The sequence below is a fragment of the Natrix helvetica genome (assembly GCF_964273705.1).
Source record: "Natrix helvetica genome assembly, chromosome: 2".
NCBI classification, from domain to species: Eukaryota; Metazoa; Chordata; class Lepidosauria; order Squamata; family Natricidae; genus Natrix; species Natrix helvetica.
The window spans coordinates 271430467-271450017 of NC_138552.1; the positions used below are offsets into that span (position 1 = coordinate 271430467).

The following is a 19551-nucleotide window of genomic DNA, read 5'->3' on the forward strand; positions in this document are numbered from 1 at the left end:
AAGCGAGAGCCAAGAGGTGGCGACACCGCGGGGCACAAGCGAATCAGGCGCAGAGTCCCCGCCTTTCGCTGGCCCTTCCAAGGACAAAGTGGCCGAGTGGCTAGCGAGTTATCCTTGGGGGAAGCTCGCCGGCTCCGCAATAGCCCCGCGAGGCCCCCTTCGTTCCCTCGCGGCGGGGGTGTTTTCGGTTCCAAGCCCGGACAAAGCGGTCCAGCCTTTGCGCCCCCGCTGCTGGCTTCTCTCCTGCCAGGGAATTAGAGGCGCCGTTGGAGCAGGAGGCAGCCGATGGCTAAGCGCGGCTGAAAAGAGGAGACTCTGAATCCGGGGATGGAGGAGGAGCCCTTCGGCCGCCACTTCTCCGGCCTTTCTGCGGGTTGAGCCGGGCGATGGGCTGAACGCCTCCGCCCGACGCGTCTCCGAGCATCTTCGGTCCAAATGAAGCGGCCCAGGGTGGGCCCTTCCTCTCTCGGCGTCATGAGCCTCTTTGGACGGAAACCCCAAACGATGTCGGAACCGCTCGGGGAGCCGGAGGGGCCCCCGTTAGACCGCGCCGAGGAGACCCGAGTCGCCTTAATGCTTCCAGAGGAGGACCGGGAGGACCTGGTAGAGTGCCCGCTCTGTCTTCTGGCCCAGCCCGCGGCGGCCTTCCCCGCGCTTTCCTCCTGTGCCCACCTCTCTTGCCTCACTTGTTTGCAGCAGTATTTGCGCATCGAGATCAGCGAAAGCCGCGTCCAGCTGGCCTGTCCGCACTGTCCGGCTCTGTTGCAACCGGCCGAGATCCACCAGCTGCTGCCTGAGGCCGGCCTGCGCGACAAATACGAAGAGTACCTGCTGAGACGCCTGTTAGTTGCGGACCCTGGCACCCGCTGGTGCCCGGCCCCTGATTGCAGGTGGGGTGCAGGCTGGCTCAGAGGTCTTGTGGCGGGGATTATACATATACATTAAGGGACTGTGGTGCTCTCTTTTCTTTCAGAGGCTACATTCAAAAGCATGCCCAATCCTCTTACCCAATTGATCTGTTTCCTGGGCTAAAGCATGAATTGGCATCATAGAGTAGTTTATAGTATAGTATAGTATAGTATAGTATAGTATAGTATAGTATAGTATAGTATAGTATAGTAGAGTAGAGTAGAGTAGAGTAGAGTAGAGTAGAGTAGAGTAGAGTAGAGTAGAGTAGAGTAGAGTAGAGTAGAATAGCACAGCACAGTTGGAAGGAACCTTGGAGGTCTTCTAGTCCAAAGCCCTGCCTAAACAGAAAACCCTATACCATTTCAGACAAATGGTTATCCAACATCTTATAAACAAGATGTTGGCAAGTTGTTCCACTGATTAATTGTTCTATCAGGAAATTTCTCCTCAGTTCTAAGTTGCTTCTCTCCTTGATTAGTTTCCACCCATTGCTTCTTGTTCTGCCCTCAGGTGCTTTGGATAATAGTCAGGCTAAGTCACCAAAAAACAAACATAAAACCCTAACCACACACATTTTAAATCAATCGAAGTTAATGGGTTGTGTGAATGTGCATGTTCCTGGTGTGTTGGCTTACAGTATTTGGTTCTGTTTGTTGTCAACTTTATATGGGCAACCCCCTGATAAGTCCGCCCATAGTGCTTAAATAGGTTGAGTGCATACAGCCAGAGGGAGAGAAAAGGTTTTGCATTAAACTGAAATTCAACCTGCAGGAAAGAATAAACGGTTTGCTGGAAAAAAGACGCAGTAGAGTTAATATATGGCAAGATGGTTGAGATTGGGCAGCCATTGTTGATCTCCATGCATCCCTTTTCTCAATCAGTTCATTTATTCATTTTCTGCACCAACTTTCCCTTTCCAGTTGCAGACAGATCTGGGTCTATTTGGCATCCTGGATGGTGGTGGGACTGATGCAGAGATCCAGAGCTCATTGAGAGCAAGCATCACTTGACCTGCAAACGATTTCAGTTTCAAAACATTGGACTTGACTTCTTGATTTGGAAGACATTTTAATAAATTGGCCTGTTAGTATAAGTGTATTGGAGGTCCAGTTCTAAATAAAGTGAATTCATCTACATGGTAGATTTAAGTGAAAACTTCAGCGGGAACCTGAAGTTGAGGATTCTAAATAAATGAGAGTACCCAGAGAGACCCTGTACCTGCTTATTCTATAGTTGCCACTTGTACTTTATCCAGCTGATCTGTTTTCCTGAGATCAGGTTTTTTCGTTCTCCCTTGCTGTTCTCCTGGCTTCACTCTTCTCCTTCCCATCTTACCGGGTTGTGTTCCTTCTTTACGAAGACACAGTTGCAAGTGCACATACTGTGCTGTTAGGCGCTGATTGCATTTGATTTGATGCAGGTAGCTGGTTAGGCATTTAACTGAACTGTTCTCTTGTCCCTCTGCAACAGTGTTTTAAAGATAAAAAAATAATCTTTGCAACCTTGCTTATTTAGGTATTGGGGAGAACAAGACATAAGGCTGTCTTGTTAGATCTGCTTTGTCAGCCCCTGCCCTAAGGTGATAGGATAGAAAAGCTTGATTAAAAACTGGGAATGCTGAAGCTAAGCGAACCACCACAGAGGCAAATCCCATTGACGCCACCAAAAGTATGTACAGAAGATGCTCACTATTGCAGATAATTTCTGTCTGGTGATTCCCAGCCATGTCTGCCTCTCAACGGATAGAGATATGGTGCTATGGAGAATGGGAAGGTTACATAGAGGTGGTGACAGGACTGTGGCTGCCATCATACAATTCTAAAAGTAGTTTTAAGTTGTAGGAAGTGGATTGAATGGGAAAGTGAATTGCACTAGCTCCTAATAGGCTTCCAGGTGCAACTCAAAATGCTGGTTGTTACTTATAAAGCATTTTGTAGTAGTGACCAGGATAATTGAAGGGCCACTTTTCCCAGTTGTTGTTACTACTCTATAGGTGGTCCTTGTATAACTACCAGTCATTCAGCAACTGTTTGAACTTACAATGGTGCTGAACAACTGTCCTCATCACCAATCTGGTATTTATGCTTAGCTTGCAATGGTACGGTACGTGGCAGGGGTGCCTAGGAAACAATCAGACAAGACAGAGTGGCTTAACAGTCAGAGGAAGGATGACATTTAGGAAGGACATATCCGAGTTGTTCCAATGGCTAAAAATGGTGCCGGGAAATTTGTAGCATTTGACTTACAAGATTCTGTTAATGTAGCAGTGTAATAAAATAGAATTAGCTCATCTGGTCATATTTCCTGTCTGGTTTACCTGGGAGGGCTGGTACATAGCAGTGAAATAACAGGATTCAAGCACTTGGTGATCAATCCATAATTAACATAGCCTCCCATAATAACTTTATGATTCGAGACATTCCCTAGTTTCCCACTAGCAAAGTCAGTCATGTGAGTTCCTCCCTTAACATCCTTCATAGTCCTTGCTTACCAGTGGCAACAAGGATCGCTAGATCTGTTGCTAAACGGTGGTCACATGACATCATGTTTTATGACTGTCAATTAGCAACAGAAATTCTGGTCCCAATTATTCTTGTTAACGGAGGACTAGCTATATTAAGATCTGGCAGGAGGAACATGTTACAGGACTCCTGAATTAAAAAATACCAACTTGCGAGACCCAGGAAATAAGACCTTTTCAATCACGGTGTTTGCCCTCTGGAACATCTTTACCAAGAGATCTAATTGGCCCCAACCTGCTGGCCTTTCAGAAAGTGTTTAAGAGTGGCTGTTTTGCCCTGGCACTGGAGGTCAGGAAGTTAGCAAAACTCAGGTGGTTTGTTATTACTCTTGAGATTTTTATTTTCAGCTGCCATTTCCTATTTGTTTAGATTTGCATTGTTTTAGTTTTAATCCTTAAACTCACAAGAGTCGCTTGGACAAGAAAGGCAGCCTTATACATTAATAAAAGAAATAATAAAATAATATAGATAATAAAAGGCCAAATGTCAAAGCTTAAAAGAATCAGTATGGTATAATGGTTAATGTATTGAACTGGCACTAAGGAAATCCCGTTTCTAGTTTGTCTTTAGCCTTGGAAACTTACTAGGTAAATTTGGACCAGGGACGTGTGGTCAGGGGAGGCAGGGGAGGCAGAGCCTCACCACTCTCATCATGAAAAGAAAAAAAAGGGAAAAAGGAAAAGGCACACATGGTCCGATTCCCTGCCTTCCTGAGTCAACATGAAGGGGACTGTGGAGCGCTCTCTGCCAGCTCACGCTCCGCGGTCCCCTTCATGTTGACTCAGGAAGGCGGGGAATGGGACCAAGTGTGCAGGAGGCTGAGGCTGCCTCAGCCTCCTGCACACGTGGTCCCATTCCCCGTCTTCCTGATGACGTCACCAGCCTCACCAGCCATAAACCTCACCGCACGTCACTGATTTGGACCAGTTTCTTTTTCAGCCCAACCTAGCTTGCAAGTGGGTTATTATGGGGGAAAATTGGAGGAGGAGCACATGGTATGTTGCCTTCAGCTGCTGAAAGAAAGGTCAGCTTTGGATACAAATAAAAATAAAGTTTGAATTAGGAGAATGAATTCTGTGAGCGCTATTGAGTTCTTGAATTGATGTCCCTGCTTTCCCCCCCCCCCTTCCTCCTCCAGTTATGCCGTGATTGCATATGGCTGTGCGGAATGCCCCCGGCTTGTTTGTGGTCGTCAGGATTGCAAGACAGAATTTTGCTATCATTGCCGGCAGCCCTGGCACCCCAATTCCTCCTGTGAGCAGGCCTGGCGGGAGTGGAAGCAGCAGAGTCCTTTGGGAGCTGTGGAACTCTCCACGCAATTGATCTGGAAAGAGGAAGCAGCCCACAGTGAGTTGAGGCAATAGTACCTCTTTGCCTTCTCTCAGCACTGGGTTTCTTCCTTGCCTGTATCTTTTCTGTCAGGACCCTCCTATCTCTGCCCCTAAGGATGTCTGTTGGGGCCTGATCAGCTGCATTAGTTTAAGCCGTTTTCTTCTTTCTGCTTTTCATAGACCCCGACACCATCAAGGTCTGTCCCCGCTGTGGTGCCTTCATCATGAAGATCAACGATGGGAGCTGTAACCGTATGAACTGCACCGTCTGTGGCTGCCTTTTCTGCTGGCTCTGCATGCAAGAAATCACAGATGTGCATTTCCTCAGGTGTTGCAAGTGGAGAGGGAAATGGAGTGGATCTGGCCACTCCAGGCTTTTATTCTGTCCATCAGGGCTTTGAGGGAATGGAGCTGCAGATCAAAGGCTTGGTAGAAATGGAAATAAAGTATGAGAGCTCACAGAAGCACTTTGAATAATATGGATTAGATGACGAGATTGCAAGCACCTATCTACTTATGGGGGAGTAAGCCTCACTAAATTAAATTGTATACATTTATAGGCATGGATGAGCCATTGAAGGCAAATAATGTTTTATGATTGAATTAGAATCCAGGGCACCATTTATTCATACAGACATACCATTTTAAAAATAAAAATATTATCACCATAGAGTAAGAGGTTAATTTACCTCTAACTTCTGTAAAAGAAAATTGGAAGTCATTTCTTTATAATTATTATCTCTTGCAATTTTGGTTTATTTCTTATTTCCCTTCCTTTTTCTTCTAAATATCTTAGTTTTTAATCTTTCATCTTACAATTAATATAAAGTTATGTTTATAAAGATGCCATACATTAAACTTACCTATCACTATTCTACCATAGAAAGTCACATAGTGACATAGACATTCACAACTAAGTTGAGTATATCAAAAACAGTCAAGTGGATAACAACTTTAATAGAATTCTGAGAACAAATAAATAAAAAAACTACTGGCAGCAGGTTAAGAATTCCAGAAAGCCTTGAACTTCTGAAATAATAGCTTTATACTTCTCTCTAGATGAGTGAGATCCACATCTTGTACATATGCAAAGAGATTGGGCTACATCAAGTCCAGTAGATGTTAGGGAGCAACAGTAGTGGATTTCACAAGTGAGTGTTTAATTCTGGGAAAGAGACTTGGTTTTCAGAAACAACCCAAACCAACTTCCTGCTCTTTGACGCTGCAAAAACTGCTTTGGAAATACATGGTAGCAAGCCCTGTGTTAACTAACAGGAAAAATTAAGGGTATCTGCAGTTTGTACTTTTGAATGCTCCCTTTTTCATAACCGATTCCTGTTTTCTCCTCAGTCCTTCTGGCTGCACCTTTTGGGGAAAGAAGCCCTGGTCTCGAACCCGGAAGCTCCTATGGCAGCTGGGCATGGTGTTGGGTGCCCCAATGGTGATCTCAATTGTTGCTGGCATTGCAGTGCCGGTCATCACCCTGGGCATACCCATTTACACAGGGAAGAAGGTAAGGAGACTTGCACGGAGGCCATAGCGTTTCCTAATCACAGAGGCCCCTAAAATGTGCACAGGATGTTCTTGTAGGCTCATGGGAAACGCAGCTTCAGGACAAATTAAAAAGTAGTTTTTCTGGGGATCTCTTTATTCTGTCTTTCCTTTTCCTCCAGGTTTTGAGCCATGGGCGCAAGAGCAAACTGTCAGGCTGCCAGCAGTGTCTTTCTGTTGCCAGCAGCATTCTCCTCTCTCTCTTTGTGTCCCCTGTCATCACAGCTGTCACTGTGGGTAAGAGCCACAAGGAGGCCGAGATGGGAGGGTGCGTGTGGATCCACAAGCTGTGTTTGTTTTGTTTTTTGCTTTCGTACCGAAAGGGAAATCTTCTGCCTTTTGTAAATTGCATGGATGCATGAACGGTCCTTGAACAGAGGTGGTTCTTACAACAGGCTCTTTGCCTGCAGGGGTGGGCGTGCCCCTGATGCTCACCTACGTGTATGGGGTCGTGGTACTCTCTCTGTGCCGGAATCGCTGGGGGTGTGGAAATTCCCGAAAGAAAGCTGGGGAGCTCAGCACACTGGAACTGGAGAACCTCGCCAAATGTACGTGAGTTGTTGTGAGTTGTGCTGAAGTCAGAGAGGCAAAGTAGTTTAGTCCAGGGGAGGGACACATCACAAGCGGCTTTCATTTAATACATTCTTGCTTTGCCCTTTAAGCCATAAAATAACTTACTCTAATTTTGCCATTAGAAAGTTGAGATCTCGCTTTGAAGTGGGAGAGAAGAGTCTACAATGACAAATGCAGCAGCCCATGGTTTCTGAATCTGCAAGGCTTGCAATTACACATAGGTTCCAATAGCATTACATTGGAACAATATCTTCGTTTTGCAGCCATTCTAGTAATGGGATATCTCTTGGTTCTGTTTATGGAAGAACACTGTGATGTCAGTTTGATGAGCTGTGTTACAGCTTCCTATCTGGCTTCAGGTGGTCTGTTCCTATAAAATTTAGTTATCAACGAATGAAAGCCAACCAGCTCTCAATTCTTTGGCATTATTTTCCTATGTTTTTTACATAGCTGGTATTATTTGGTACTATTTCAGAAATGTCATAGTGTTATAATTCCCATTGAGTCCCACCCTTTGCCTGTTTCCATTGACGGCTCTGATGGCTTTGTGTGAAAACTAGTTTAACTGACCCAGTTGATTACACAGCAAGGATTCTTAAAATGCCATTTTTTTCTCATTGTCCCAGAAAACTCAGAAGTGATTCTTTTTAATTATTTTACATAATCAAGGCATGTCTCAGGAATTCCCCTAACTTTTGCATTTCTCCCTTTGTATAATAGCTAGATACTTGTATCTCATACTCGTATTGTCTCCAATTGCTGAAAGTTATGAGTAGTAACAAGATGGGAAATACCACAACAGAGCAGCTTTCTAAAACTGACATTTAATATTCAGAATTTATGAGCTTTTAAAAAACCGTGTGACTATAAACCCCTTTGTTCCTCTTTTTTGTTTTAGTACCATTTGAAGAATTTTCTCACTCTCTGCCTTTGCAGAGAGTTTTATTCGATTAGGTTTCATGGGATCAACATTTCCATTAAGGAAACCTTGCAGAGGCTACCTAGATATGTGAAGATATTTCTTGATGCCAAGACAGGGGATGCTGCCATGTTTATTCTTTCTTTCTTCATACCAGTGAACGAACTGCTGGCTGTGCTGCCTACCCCCATGGTGCCTGAGAAGGGGGCTTCTGCTTCCATCCCCCGTTCAAGTAACAGCCAACATGAAGAGCCATGCCAAAAAGATCGGAAAAGCGAATCTGCCAGCACTGTAGCCTTGGCAGGCAGCATGCTGAGTGAAGGTCAAGAAACTTCTCACAGGTCAGTCTAGTGGACTTGGGAGGGTTGGAGGACGTCCCAAGCAAAATTACCCCTTATGAGTAAACTCTGGATGGAAGGGAAGAGCAGGGAAGGAAGACCTATTGAACAAGCAGTGTTGGCTCAGGTGTGCTTTATTGGGCTGTTGCGAGTCCAGTTTGGGAGATGTTCCGTCTCACTGCTACCCCCAGTTTCTCTGTCATGGCAGACTTCCTCATTCTGTTTTCAGTTCAGAAACAATACAGTAGCGCAGAGGGAAGAAAACCCCCCCCACACACATTCCTCTTCTTCCGTTTGCCTTATAGTGCAATCTTGTGAATTATAATTCTCTACCCTGTTTTTCTGAGCCACATTCCACCTGCTTCACAAGTAGCGCTGTTCTTCTCCTGTGCAGGGATGGCCTGAATACGGTGGAAGTGGAAGTGGAGATTGAAACTCAACCACGGGCTGCTGGGGAGCACAGTCTCTGTAGTGCTGCATCAGGCCACAGCTTTTCAGCAGATTCGCTCGCCTATATAAGTGATGGCTGCAGTTTGGCAGGAGTGATGACAGAATAAAGCAACTTAACAAACAGAAGCAACCATGGACTGAAGATCCAAGCTCTCCTAGCTTGAAAGCCAAATCTGTCTACACCCCATGCAAGATTCATCACTGCTCACTTCGGTTACCCAAACATTTGGCATCTTTTAGCCCCCATTCTGCCTACCACTTGATTAAGACCTTTGGTGCTTCAAGATAATAAATAGCAGCTATCAGAGGAGTCTAATGGATCCTCCCTTTTTAATATGTAGGGATGGAACTCCATGCGTTACCTACTTATGTGGTGGGAAGACGTTTTGCCAGATGGGGCTAAATTTCTGAACAACCACTGAGAGAACAACTGTGAGGCCAGATTCACATTAAAGGAGGCTGGGGAAACCTCTAATCTTCCAGATGTTGAATTACAACTTCAAGCATCACTCATAATTGGCCATATGGATAAGATCTCCTGAATCATAGATTTCCTACCTCTGATTAAATGATTTTAAGTAACCACTTTGAGCAGAGTACTTGTGGAGGGGAAAGCACTGATCTAAATATGCCAGAGTTTCAGTTGGGATAAGATAGCTACATATGTTAATCTTCTGGATGAAGATAGAGATTTGGGGAAACTGGGAAATCTTCAAGTGAAAGCCTAACGCCAATTTCAGAGAATCAAAGGAAGGGCGTATGGGTAGGAGGAAAAAGGCTGCACCTGCAGCCAAGCTAGAACTTATGAGAGATTCTGGACTACATTATGGATTGCTTTATAACAAGCCCCACAGGAGTCTTGCTATTAAAGCCATTATTATAGAATAAGCTCCTATGAAATTCCTGAAAACTTAAAACATGCTAGTATTATCCGAGTGATTGCTTAAGGAATTCCTCAGAAATCTAATGGAACAGCAGTAATTCCACTTAAAGCAGTAAGTAATTAAAGGTTACTTAAATTTTTACCTCAATATTGAGACTGAAGAAACTTCAGTGTCTGGTAGTATTACGATCCTATAATCCATAGGAATGAGGCAAAAAAGGTTGAAAATCAACTTTGGGTTAGCCTTACACAAATCTATGGCGTAGGAACAAAAGATGCAACAAAATGGGAAAAAGCTGTTATAAAAAAAGCACCTTGGAAAAAAGGGCAAACAACTTTCAATGGGCTGGCAAACCACATTGCTACCTATTGAAAGAGGTCCAGTGACATCCACAATTTTGGCTCATTTGCGGGAGGCTAAAATAACAGTGCCCAACTTGTTTTCATGTTTGGGGAGTTTTAAGAGTGGCAATGGAGCCAAAGATTTGTCTCTCAAAGACTTCCAATTCCCACTTTTTTTTCAAATTCAAATTGAAATTTATGACTGTAAAATAAGAGTGCTATATTTCATGGCCTTGCACTCAAGTCTTAATAAAAATCATGTGGCTAAATTTAGGTTCCCGAAATTTAGAGAAGAAAAGAATCCTACTTTTCTACAACCACCCTCCCCCCCCCGTATCCCCAAATGAATTGGGGACATCTGTCTTTTCCTGGGGAAATCATAACAGAACAGATAACAGAGTTGGAAGGGACTTTGTAGGTCATCTAGTCCAACCCCCTAAGATAAAAGTTTCCACGGACAAGACAATGTATTGTTGGTCCTAGTTTGCTTGGGCAGAATAAGACCTTGCAAGTCACAGGCATGGAGTTCACAGTGGGAAAGGATTTAGAATTGGGAAGAAATTGGAATGAGCAAGAAAAGGGAAGAGACTACAGAATCAATGAATGGCATAACAGTTCAGTTCATCTTCCTTCCCTCACAATTTTACAAAAGTACACAGTCACTGATAAAGAGTTTTAGTTTTTAGTTTGAAAAAAATCTCAGTTGAAAATGAATGACACAGAGTTGGGGCTTGGTAGCCATGGGGTGGGGAGATTATGGCAATCAGTCCCACAAATTAAAAAAAGTGGAGGCCTTAAATAGAACTGCAGCTCTGAAATCTCCACATTGTAAAACTGCTTCCTGTCAACAGAAAAACCACAGGCACGGAATGGCAACAACCATACAGAGACGCTGCAGTCTCTCTCTCTCTCTCTCTCTCCCTCCCTGTGTTTGTTTGTGTGTGTGTGACAGAGAGTGTTTGAGCAGGTAGAACTGCCTTCTGGGCTTTGGTCAGAGTATGACCCTCCCTGCCATTCACTCTTTGGAATGGTTTCAAACACCAATGGGGCCCACCCTGAATCCCTTTCCCCCCTCCAAATAATAAAGACAAAATGGGCCTCCCTAAGGATAAAAAAAAGCCTAAAACAGGCATCAAAAGTTCAGCTTTGTTTAGAAAACAAGAGTCCAGTGAGTGCATGGGCAATTCCCTACCCAACTTGGCTGCTAGTCCTGTCGGGCCTTCTTGCTACAACCCTCTTCTGTGGGGCTAGTTGTTGTGCTATCCTCCAGTTTCCGTTTGCTGCTCTCAGCAGGGGAGCCTTGATTGATGTGTGGTTTAAAAGAGATGATGATACAAGTCATGTTGTCACAGCCTGTTCCATCACCAGATGTGTCAGGAGCCAAACAACGATCCAGGAGCTGTTTAGACAAAAATTAGAGAATGACTTCAGCAGGAAGTTCAGCTTCTGCCACACACTCCTTAAATCTGAAGGACAGAGAAATTCAGGCAATAGTCTGATGGTTTCAGATACCTGCCAGGCAGCCTGTAAATAAGACTTGCAGGAAGGAATCTTTGTGTAAACCAAACCAGATTTACTAGAAGTGGACTACGAACCTAATGATTATCCCGTAACATTTTTCAGCTCCTGAAGATTATTTGTTATCAAGATAGGTGACTGTTCCCCAGGCTTAATCAACTGGGACCCAGTCAGTAAACAATGCATGCCTGATGCATTCCAAGATCTAGTCCTCCTTAGGAGCTTTCAAAGAGAAACTTTTTAGAGCCCCAAACAGATCATTTCTCCTGGCAATCTTACTATATCAAATAGAACAACAGCCTAAAAAAAATCTCCTAAACCTGAGAGCTGAATGTCTTTTCCCATATGCTATAGAAATATTCCCATATTTAATTTCAACTGTCACATCTCCCAGTCTCCAACTCACTTCTTCTACTATAGATGAAAGAGATCGCAACTCTCCATCTTCGCCCTTCTGTGTGATCTTGGATTGAACAAAATCCACCACCTCTTGGCTGCTCATGACATTCCTGGATTAGGAGTGAAAGAGAGAGATCATGAAAAATAAATGTAAGACTGGGATAGGTTACAATTACATCAACCTGCCCTCAGTTCTGCAATTATAATCCCTTCCAGGTCTTGACTTGGTACAAGTTATCAGCGCTCTCTACTCCCCAAGTATACTGAAAAAATTAAGCTTCAGCTGAGTACCATTGTAAGGATTCCTGTTTATCCCAAAGCTCAATTTCCACTTACCAGATGCCATCACAGGCAATGACCATAAAATCATGGTCATCGTTGATTGTCAGCACTTTGATATCTGGCAGCGCTGAGATCATCTGTTCTTCTGGGGGCAAATTCTTGTTACGTTTATAGAAATGATCTCCTAAGATACAAAAATGATCAAGATGTTTATTTGAGGGTTCACTGTCCTAGAGAAAAGTGCAGCAACAAGGAGAAAGCTGGGCTAGGCTCAGTAACTGAGGCCACAGGGGTCGGTCCTCTCGCCACTCCTGTTCAACACATATATGAAGCCGCTGGGTGAGATCATTAATGGTTTCGGGGTGGGATATCATCTGTACGCTGATGATACTCAGCTGTACATTTCCACCCCGAACCACCCCAACGAGGCCGTCGAAGTGATGTCCCGGTGTGTGGAAGCCGTACGGGTCTGGATGGATGACAACCGACTCAAGCTCAACCCCTCCGAGACGGAGTGGCTGTGGGTTCCGGCCCCCCGGTTCAACCAGTTAATTCCATCTCTGGCCATTGGGGGCGTACAACTGGCCCCTGTGGAGCAGGCGCGCAATTTGGGCGTCCTCCTGGATGCCCGGCTGTCCATGGATGACCATGTGACAGCCGTGGCAAGGGGGGGCGTTCCACCAGGTTCGCCTGGTGCGCCAATTGCGTCCCCTATTGGACCAGGATGCCTTACGCACAGTCACTCATGCGCTAGTGACGTCTCGCCTAGACTACTGCAACGCTCTCTACATGGGGCTTCCCTTGAAATGCACTCGGAGACTACAGTTGGTCCAGAATGCGGCCGCGCGGGTGATTATGGGGAGTACAAGGTACTCCCATGTGACACCTCTCCTGCGCGAGCTGCACTGGCTTCCTGTGGTCTATCGGGTGCGTTTCAAGGTTTTGATAACGATCTTTAAAGCGCTCCATGGCACAGGACCTAGCTACTTGCGGGATCGTATCCTGCCCCATACATCCCTGCGACCAATTCACTCGCACAGAGAGGGACTTCTCCAGGTGCCGTCCACCAGACAGTGTCGGGGGGCGGCGCCTAGGAGCAGAGCCTTCTCTGTGGCGGGCCCAGCCCTGTGGAATGACCTCCCCCCGGATATCAGGACTACCTCTGACCTCCGCTCCTTCCGTGCAAAGCTCAAGACCCACCTTTTCCAAGTAGCTGGCCTGGCTCAACCATAGTTTGATCATATCGCTCCTGACAGGTTTTTAATCTTGTAATTTTACTTAGGGGATTTTAAATTGTAATCTTAATTCTATTTCCATTTATCTGTCTACTTCCTCCACGTATACGTCTATATTTATGTGTATGTACTGTCTATATTTGTATTTTATTTGTGTTTTTATTGTACGCTGCCCCGAGTCCTTCTGGAGAGGATGCGGCTAACAAATAAAATTTTTATTATTATTTATTATTATTAACTGAACCTCCTACCCCCTACCAAATAACAGAACATTCAAGGCATTTCTCAAACACACCTTCGACATATCAGGTTTTTTTTAGTCAAGTTCTGGTTTGTATGAAGCTAGCTACCCATGCCATTTCTTCCAAATCAAGCAACTGGAATTCACTTGCATGACGGATCAAGTCAAATCAGCTTTGTAACAAATATTCATTGAGGTCATTCTGCAATTTGAGCGTCATGCTCCCATAGACAAACCACAAAATTAAATCCTCCTAAAAATAACACCCCCAAATGTGGGTGAGCTGGCTAAAAGACCATTTAATCTCGTCCCCAAACCTTACGGCTTAGCGGCCCAGCAAGCTGGGGAGTGGGGGGGGGGGAGGATGGGACACCGGCTCATGCAAGTAGTGGGCTGGTGCATGTGTGCTAGCCCACCATTCATGTGTGTTGAGTTGCATGCGCATATTGGTCTGCTGGTCATGCGAGATGAGCTGTATTAGTGCATGCATTGACCAGTTGCTCACATGGCCCACTCCCAAACCAGCCATGGCCCGGTAGTAGGCTGTGGCCCGGGGGTTGGGGACCCCTGATACCATATTCACAACATTTAAGCCACTTTTAGCCAAAGGATTCACTATTGGCAACAAATTCTTGCTTCACTCTACATTTCATATTCATACATGCTCTGTTTGTTTAGCCAAGTCACAGATGGCATCAATCATATGTACCATGTTTAAAGCCTATTCTTGTGAATGGGCATATCCACAATTAAGCCAGCTTTAAAGTTTAGCCTGGAGCTAATTTTCTAATTGTTCCGGTAACATTCAATAGGAAAAGTTGTCAGCCCTTTGCTTCTGAGTTTTCAAAAGCTGGTTCCTGACAATTGTTAAAAATGAGTCCCATTAGTGCAAGATTTGATTTGCAAACAAGACGCATTATAAAATACTATATCTTTAGATTGTTCTATTTTTTAATATTATGAAATAATTCCTTTTCCTTTGTACTTAAGGAACTTCAATAGCTCCAAGTCAGATGATTGAAGAAATAGTTTCCTTTTTCAGAGAAAAGGAGGCTGCAGAGCGAAAGATTGTATGTGTGATGTTTTCGTCATCGAAGGCTGAGTTGGTGTTCATTGTCAGTAGTGGCTACTGCCCTATAACTCTTGCACATGCATACCTGTTTACTTACCAATTGCTCTGGAGAGATTGAGGCCACCATTTACCCGGCCATCCATGGTTACTTTTCCACCAGCATTCTTTATTCTGGCCAATTCCACCTCATCTTCGGGCTTATGATCATAGGACATATCCACAGCCTTTCCACCTTCAGACACCACACACCGGGAATCTCCAGCATTGGCTACTATTAGCTGCTTGCCTCTGAGAAGCGCTACTACCGCCGTTGTGCCGCTGTCTGAGCCAGGCTGGAGAGTAAGAGAACTGTGAGGAGAGCCCATGCGGAAGCACAAGACTTACTGAAAGAGTGGGCCTCAAACCAGGGTAAGAGCAAAAGAAGCTCAGCAAATCTCAGTAAGGACCACGGTGCCCCTATTCCTTTCCCACTTTCTTCACAAACACTGACCTTTTCTTTGCCCTCCATTCCTGGGAGCATCATGTCTTCATCATCTTCCTCTTCTGCTTCTTCAGTATCATATTCTTCTTCCTCACTGCTGTAGCTATCCTCATCCTCACTGCATTCCTAATCAAAATGCAATACATCCACCCGTAACAAAAATAAAACGGACCCCATGGCTCTGGCTGCTGTCCTGCATGCAGGACCTGGGGTAGGCTAAGTTCTGCTTTTTCAGCTCAGCTATAGAAGGACAAAATGCACCTCCGCCCTGCCCCCCCACTGCCCAAATGATGTGATGGTACCTCACTATCGTCATCTTCCTCCTCTTCTGCATCCTCTGATTCATCCTCACTGTCCTCAAAGAACATTGACTTGATCACTTGCTGGCTCTTGCTTGCAGATGAGCAGGATGGCTCCATCTCACCACTGGCAGGAGATGCTCCCTCGGCTATCTTTTTTTGGCAAATACCAGCATCCCCTCCACCAGCCACATCTGGACCATGGGAGGTACTGATGGACTCAGAGCACAATTTGCCATTTTTCTCCTCTTCTTCACCCTCTTTATGACGCCTCGAGGGCTCCTCCGCATCTACTTCACCATTCAAACTTGGCTCCCGGGCATCCTCCTGGGTTACATCTTTGCCTGGTGGGCCCAGCTTGCCCTTGACACAGTTTTGCCCATATCGAGTCAGAAGCTCCTCAATGGTCATTGCAGCCTCCTCATGTAGCAAGGCAGTCTCCTCATTGTCCACTGCATGGGAGTATTGGGGGAGAAAATGCAGCCAGTCTCAATGTCACATCCAGATAAACTATCTTTTTAAATTCATAGCTCAGGAAAGTCATTTCATATGACTAAAGGAACAGAGTTTTACACATATGGCATCAATCTACTTACTAAAATACAGATGGAATCATATTTCTCACTACAAATTGCCAGTCCTAAGGTCACATGTCACTATAACTGGGCCCAACACTAGTTTTCTTAATCATATGAACTGTTTTTACCAAGATGCAAGTGTTTGGGGTGTGTTAAGTGCAAACATGATGCTGGATTACAATTCCCTTTACCCCAATCACAAGTAATGCTGGCTTAGAACTGTTAGTTTTCCACCTCTGGTTTTGTCTAGGCTCTTTCTTAAAGTTGGCAGTTAATTACGTTTCATTTAATATAGGGAATATGATCTCAGACATCCTTCCACTTTAGGCATTTAATCTCATATACAAGGTTGATATAAGAGCTCCCTTTGTGGTACTTGGCTTTTGCCTCTAATCTGCACTGGACTGCAAGTTGCTGCTTCACTCACCATCATCTTCATCTGCCACTTTCATCTCTTTCTCATCACCCTCATCTCGAGACCGCCCTGACATCAGTGCTAATTCCTTGATCACTTCTTCCATTGTCAACTTGGCATCAATGGCCAAAAAAGCATCTTCAAGTGCCTAATAAGAAAAAATAAAGGATTTCTTTGCGACCATTAATATTAGAAATAATTTAAATAGCAACTTATCCAAGAGATATGATACAGTTCTTAATAGCCCCAATAAACAGGCTAATACTATACTGCACCACAATTGATACCAGTGGCCAAGTAATTTCTGTCACTTTCTCTTTCGTTGTTACACAAAAAATAGCCAATTTATAACCAGAATTGGCTTCATATTTACGCTAAACTCTAGTTTTTAACAAGCAATTTAGATTTTTTACAACATAGTCAAAGAAAATATCTTAAAAACAGTAAGATTGGCAAAGAATCATGAAACAAAATCCTTCACAGAATTAGCTGTACTTCTCTGGCATGCTCTTCTATAGTTTTGAAAGACAGCCTTTCTATCTTACCTTTTGTAGTTTGCCTTCTTTATATGCTTTCTGATCCTTGATGATCTCTGGCAGGTATTTGGCACAATACAGAGCTACCTCTTCTCCTATAGCAAAGAGGCCAACAGTTAGAAACTGACAATCTCCTTTCATCTCAAAAACAACCTCATGTTTGTTTCAGAGAAAATATGCATTAGCATTCCCAAACTGAACAAATTGGGTAGCACCAAAATAACTCAAAGACCCATTTATTAGGCACACAGGAGTTAGGACTCTAGCATTGACAAATCCATTATTTACAAAATCCAGAGAGGTTAATCAGGCAGACCATCAAAACTTCCTACAAAGGCAATGTTGTAATAATACAGGTAGTCCTCAACTTACAACAGTTTGTTTAGTGACCGTTCAAAATTATTGCACTGAAAAAATGACCGTTTTCAGTTACCATCTTTCCGGTATCCCCATGAACACGTGATCAAAATTCAGATGCTTGGCAACTGGTTTGTATTTATGACCGTTGCTGTGTACCAAGAACATGTGATCACCTTTTGCTACCCTCTGACAAGCAATGTCAACGGGGAAGCCAGATTCACTTAACAACTTGGTTACTAACTTATCAACTGCAGTGATTCCCTTAACAACTGAAGCAAGAAAAGTTGTAGAATGGGGCTACAGTCACTTAACAAATGTCTCGCTTAACAACAGGAATTTTGAGTCCAATTTCGGTGGTAAGTTGAGGACTAACTGTAACTGGTCAACCTCATCAGTTTCAATTAGAAACAAGTGCCTGCATAACCAATTTCGTTGTATTTATTTTGTACAATGACAATAAAGGCTATACTATGTTTTAATCATAAGAATAAAGAGCACTGGCAATGAACCTCCTCGAGCGGTGGGGATGTAAAGATCCACAAGACAGCCTTCTCAAAAGGCCCGGTCCCAACAGATGTCTTTCAACGAGTGGACACGTGGTTATGGGGTAACCCTTACCTCCGTGACCATCGTATACCGAGAACATTGCCGTCTCGCTGTCTAAATCGGGAATGCAGTTGTGAGCATCCTGAAAAAGAGAAGGATCGGTTAAAAAGGGGGAAACAGCGACTACAGCGGGCCAAGCTCTGGAAACTCTCAGCAATTTCAGAAGAGGCCAAAGAAAGCAGGCAAATAACACAAGCGCAACGGTCCTCCGCAGCCTGCCGGGGCCACTGGGGCACCGAACTATCCACAGCTCCGCCAGTGTAGGGGACTCCATGACGGTGTGTGTGTGTGTGTGTGTGTGTGTGTCTCTAGCCGTTAGCCCTGAGAATACCAGAGCGCTTTTCCCCATTGAAAGCCGCCATAAGGAACGAGGCTGCGGCCTCCCGCAGGGCAGAATCGCCCAGCAAGACACCGTTCTCCCGCCCTCGGTCCGTCCCGCCCTCACCTCCATGGAGACCCGCCAGCCCTGCATGGCGCTGTAGCCGAAGTGAAGCGGGCGCGGCCCAATTCCGACCCCATCCCCGGAGCTCTTGGCCGTGCTGGGCTGCGACAGGTAGGCACCCATGGCAAGGCAGGCGCGGGCCCCGCCGAGCCGAAGAAGGAAGAGCGGCAAAGGCTGAAAGCGAACGGCAGAGGGGAAGGCGATTTGGAAACCGGAAACAGACACCATAGAGTCCCCGCCGAGGAACCACGGGAACCGGATGTGAGGCCGATGAATGATACGAAGGAAAAAAAAGAAAAGAACGAAAGACGTTTCCGAGCAGAGCGGTTGCTGCTAGAGCGGGCGGGGGAAATTAAAGGCCCTGGCACGTCAGAAGGGAATGAATGGGAGAGTGGGAGGGGAGAAAACCGGACGGGATGTTGCAAAGTCATAGACTATGAGGAAGAAAGGGCGTACCACTGGTTGCCCAGCAACGAAGGGGAAGGCCTGGAAGGTATTTTACTTCCATTTACCGAAGTGGCATTTCTCTTTTGCAGTACTTCATTTCCTACGCAAGTCCACAGAACTGAATATCTACGGAGATTCGCAGCAATCCAAGTCATGGTTGTTCCAGAGGTGCTTTCCCCCCCCCCAAATAGTACTGAGCCACTTCCATCATGTCAGGCAGGGGGAATAGGAGGCAGTGCATACTCAATCTAGTATCAAAATGGTAATTTGTCGCATTGCTTAACAGACATTATATTAAGGCAGCTTTACGCTAAAAAGAGAAGGGTTAGAAATGAAGGATTCCCTATATTAGAAAAATGGCAGTTAAAAGGTATGAAAATTATATAGTCACATTTACTAATAAACTATTTTAAGGCAATAAATATAATTTGAAATAAAATATTCTGTGCTCAAAATCATTTGGAATTGAAAATCAAACAGCCAATAAATACCTTTAAACAACTTTATGTGCACTTAAATTAAGAGGAGTATGTGCAATTGTATCTACTATAACTCAAAAAGGATATCGTAGAGTTAGGGTAATAAAATGTGATGGAGTAGTTAAGATAGTCATGAAGAAAATCTGTGGCTGCTAGGACTTGACAGCAATTTAATGGCAAATACTTGTAAAAAAATGGAGACTCAAGTTCCAGTCTACAGTCAACTGTGGAAACTGACTGGGCTAGTTTAGGCTTTACACTTGTAGCAATCTAACCAGTTTTTATAGCTTTAGATAGAGCAGTGGTTCTCAACCTGTGGGTCGGGACCCCTTTGGGGGTCGAA

At 44.6% G+C, this 19551-nt stretch overlaps 2 protein-coding genes across 3 annotated transcripts; one reads left to right on the forward strand and one right to left on the reverse strand.

Annotated features, from left to right (window-relative positions):
* Positions 1-10322, forward strand: LOC309386702 (E3 ubiquitin-protein ligase RNF19A-like). Its single transcript, XM_081942382.1, has 8 exons — positions 1-890; positions 4570-4778; positions 4943-5090; positions 6113-6275; positions 6436-6550; positions 6724-6861; positions 7963-8146; positions 8538-10322. The coding sequence occupies exons 1-8, from the start codon at positions 436-438 to the stop codon at positions 8698-8700; spliced, it is 1575 nt and encodes a 524-aa protein (XP_081798508.1). The 5' UTR covers positions 1-435; the 3' UTR covers positions 8701-10322.
* On the reverse strand, positions 6746-18583 carry PPM1G (protein phosphatase, Mg2+/Mn2+ dependent 1G). 2 transcript variants are annotated; one of them, XM_081942379.1, is made up of 11 exons: positions 18286-18583; positions 17853-17922; positions 16884-16969; positions 16351-16486; positions 15349-15797; positions 15056-15172; positions 14663-14897; positions 12072-12201; positions 11743-11845; positions 11011-11217; positions 6746-6885 (listed from the first exon to the last, which is right to left on the reverse strand). In XM_081942379.1, the coding sequence occupies exons 1-10, from the start codon at positions 18508-18510 to the stop codon at positions 11023-11025; spliced, it is 1746 nt and encodes a 581-aa protein (XP_081798505.1). In that variant the 5' UTR covers positions 18511-18583; the 3' UTR covers positions 6746-6885; positions 11011-11022. The 2 variants fall into 2 exon arrangements, with proteins under 2 accessions (XP_081798505.1, XP_081798504.1); XM_081942378.1 differs by lacking the exon at positions 6746-6885 and having other exon boundaries at positions 10487-11217; positions 18286-18582.
* Positions 18584-19551: the final 968 nt, after the last annotated feature.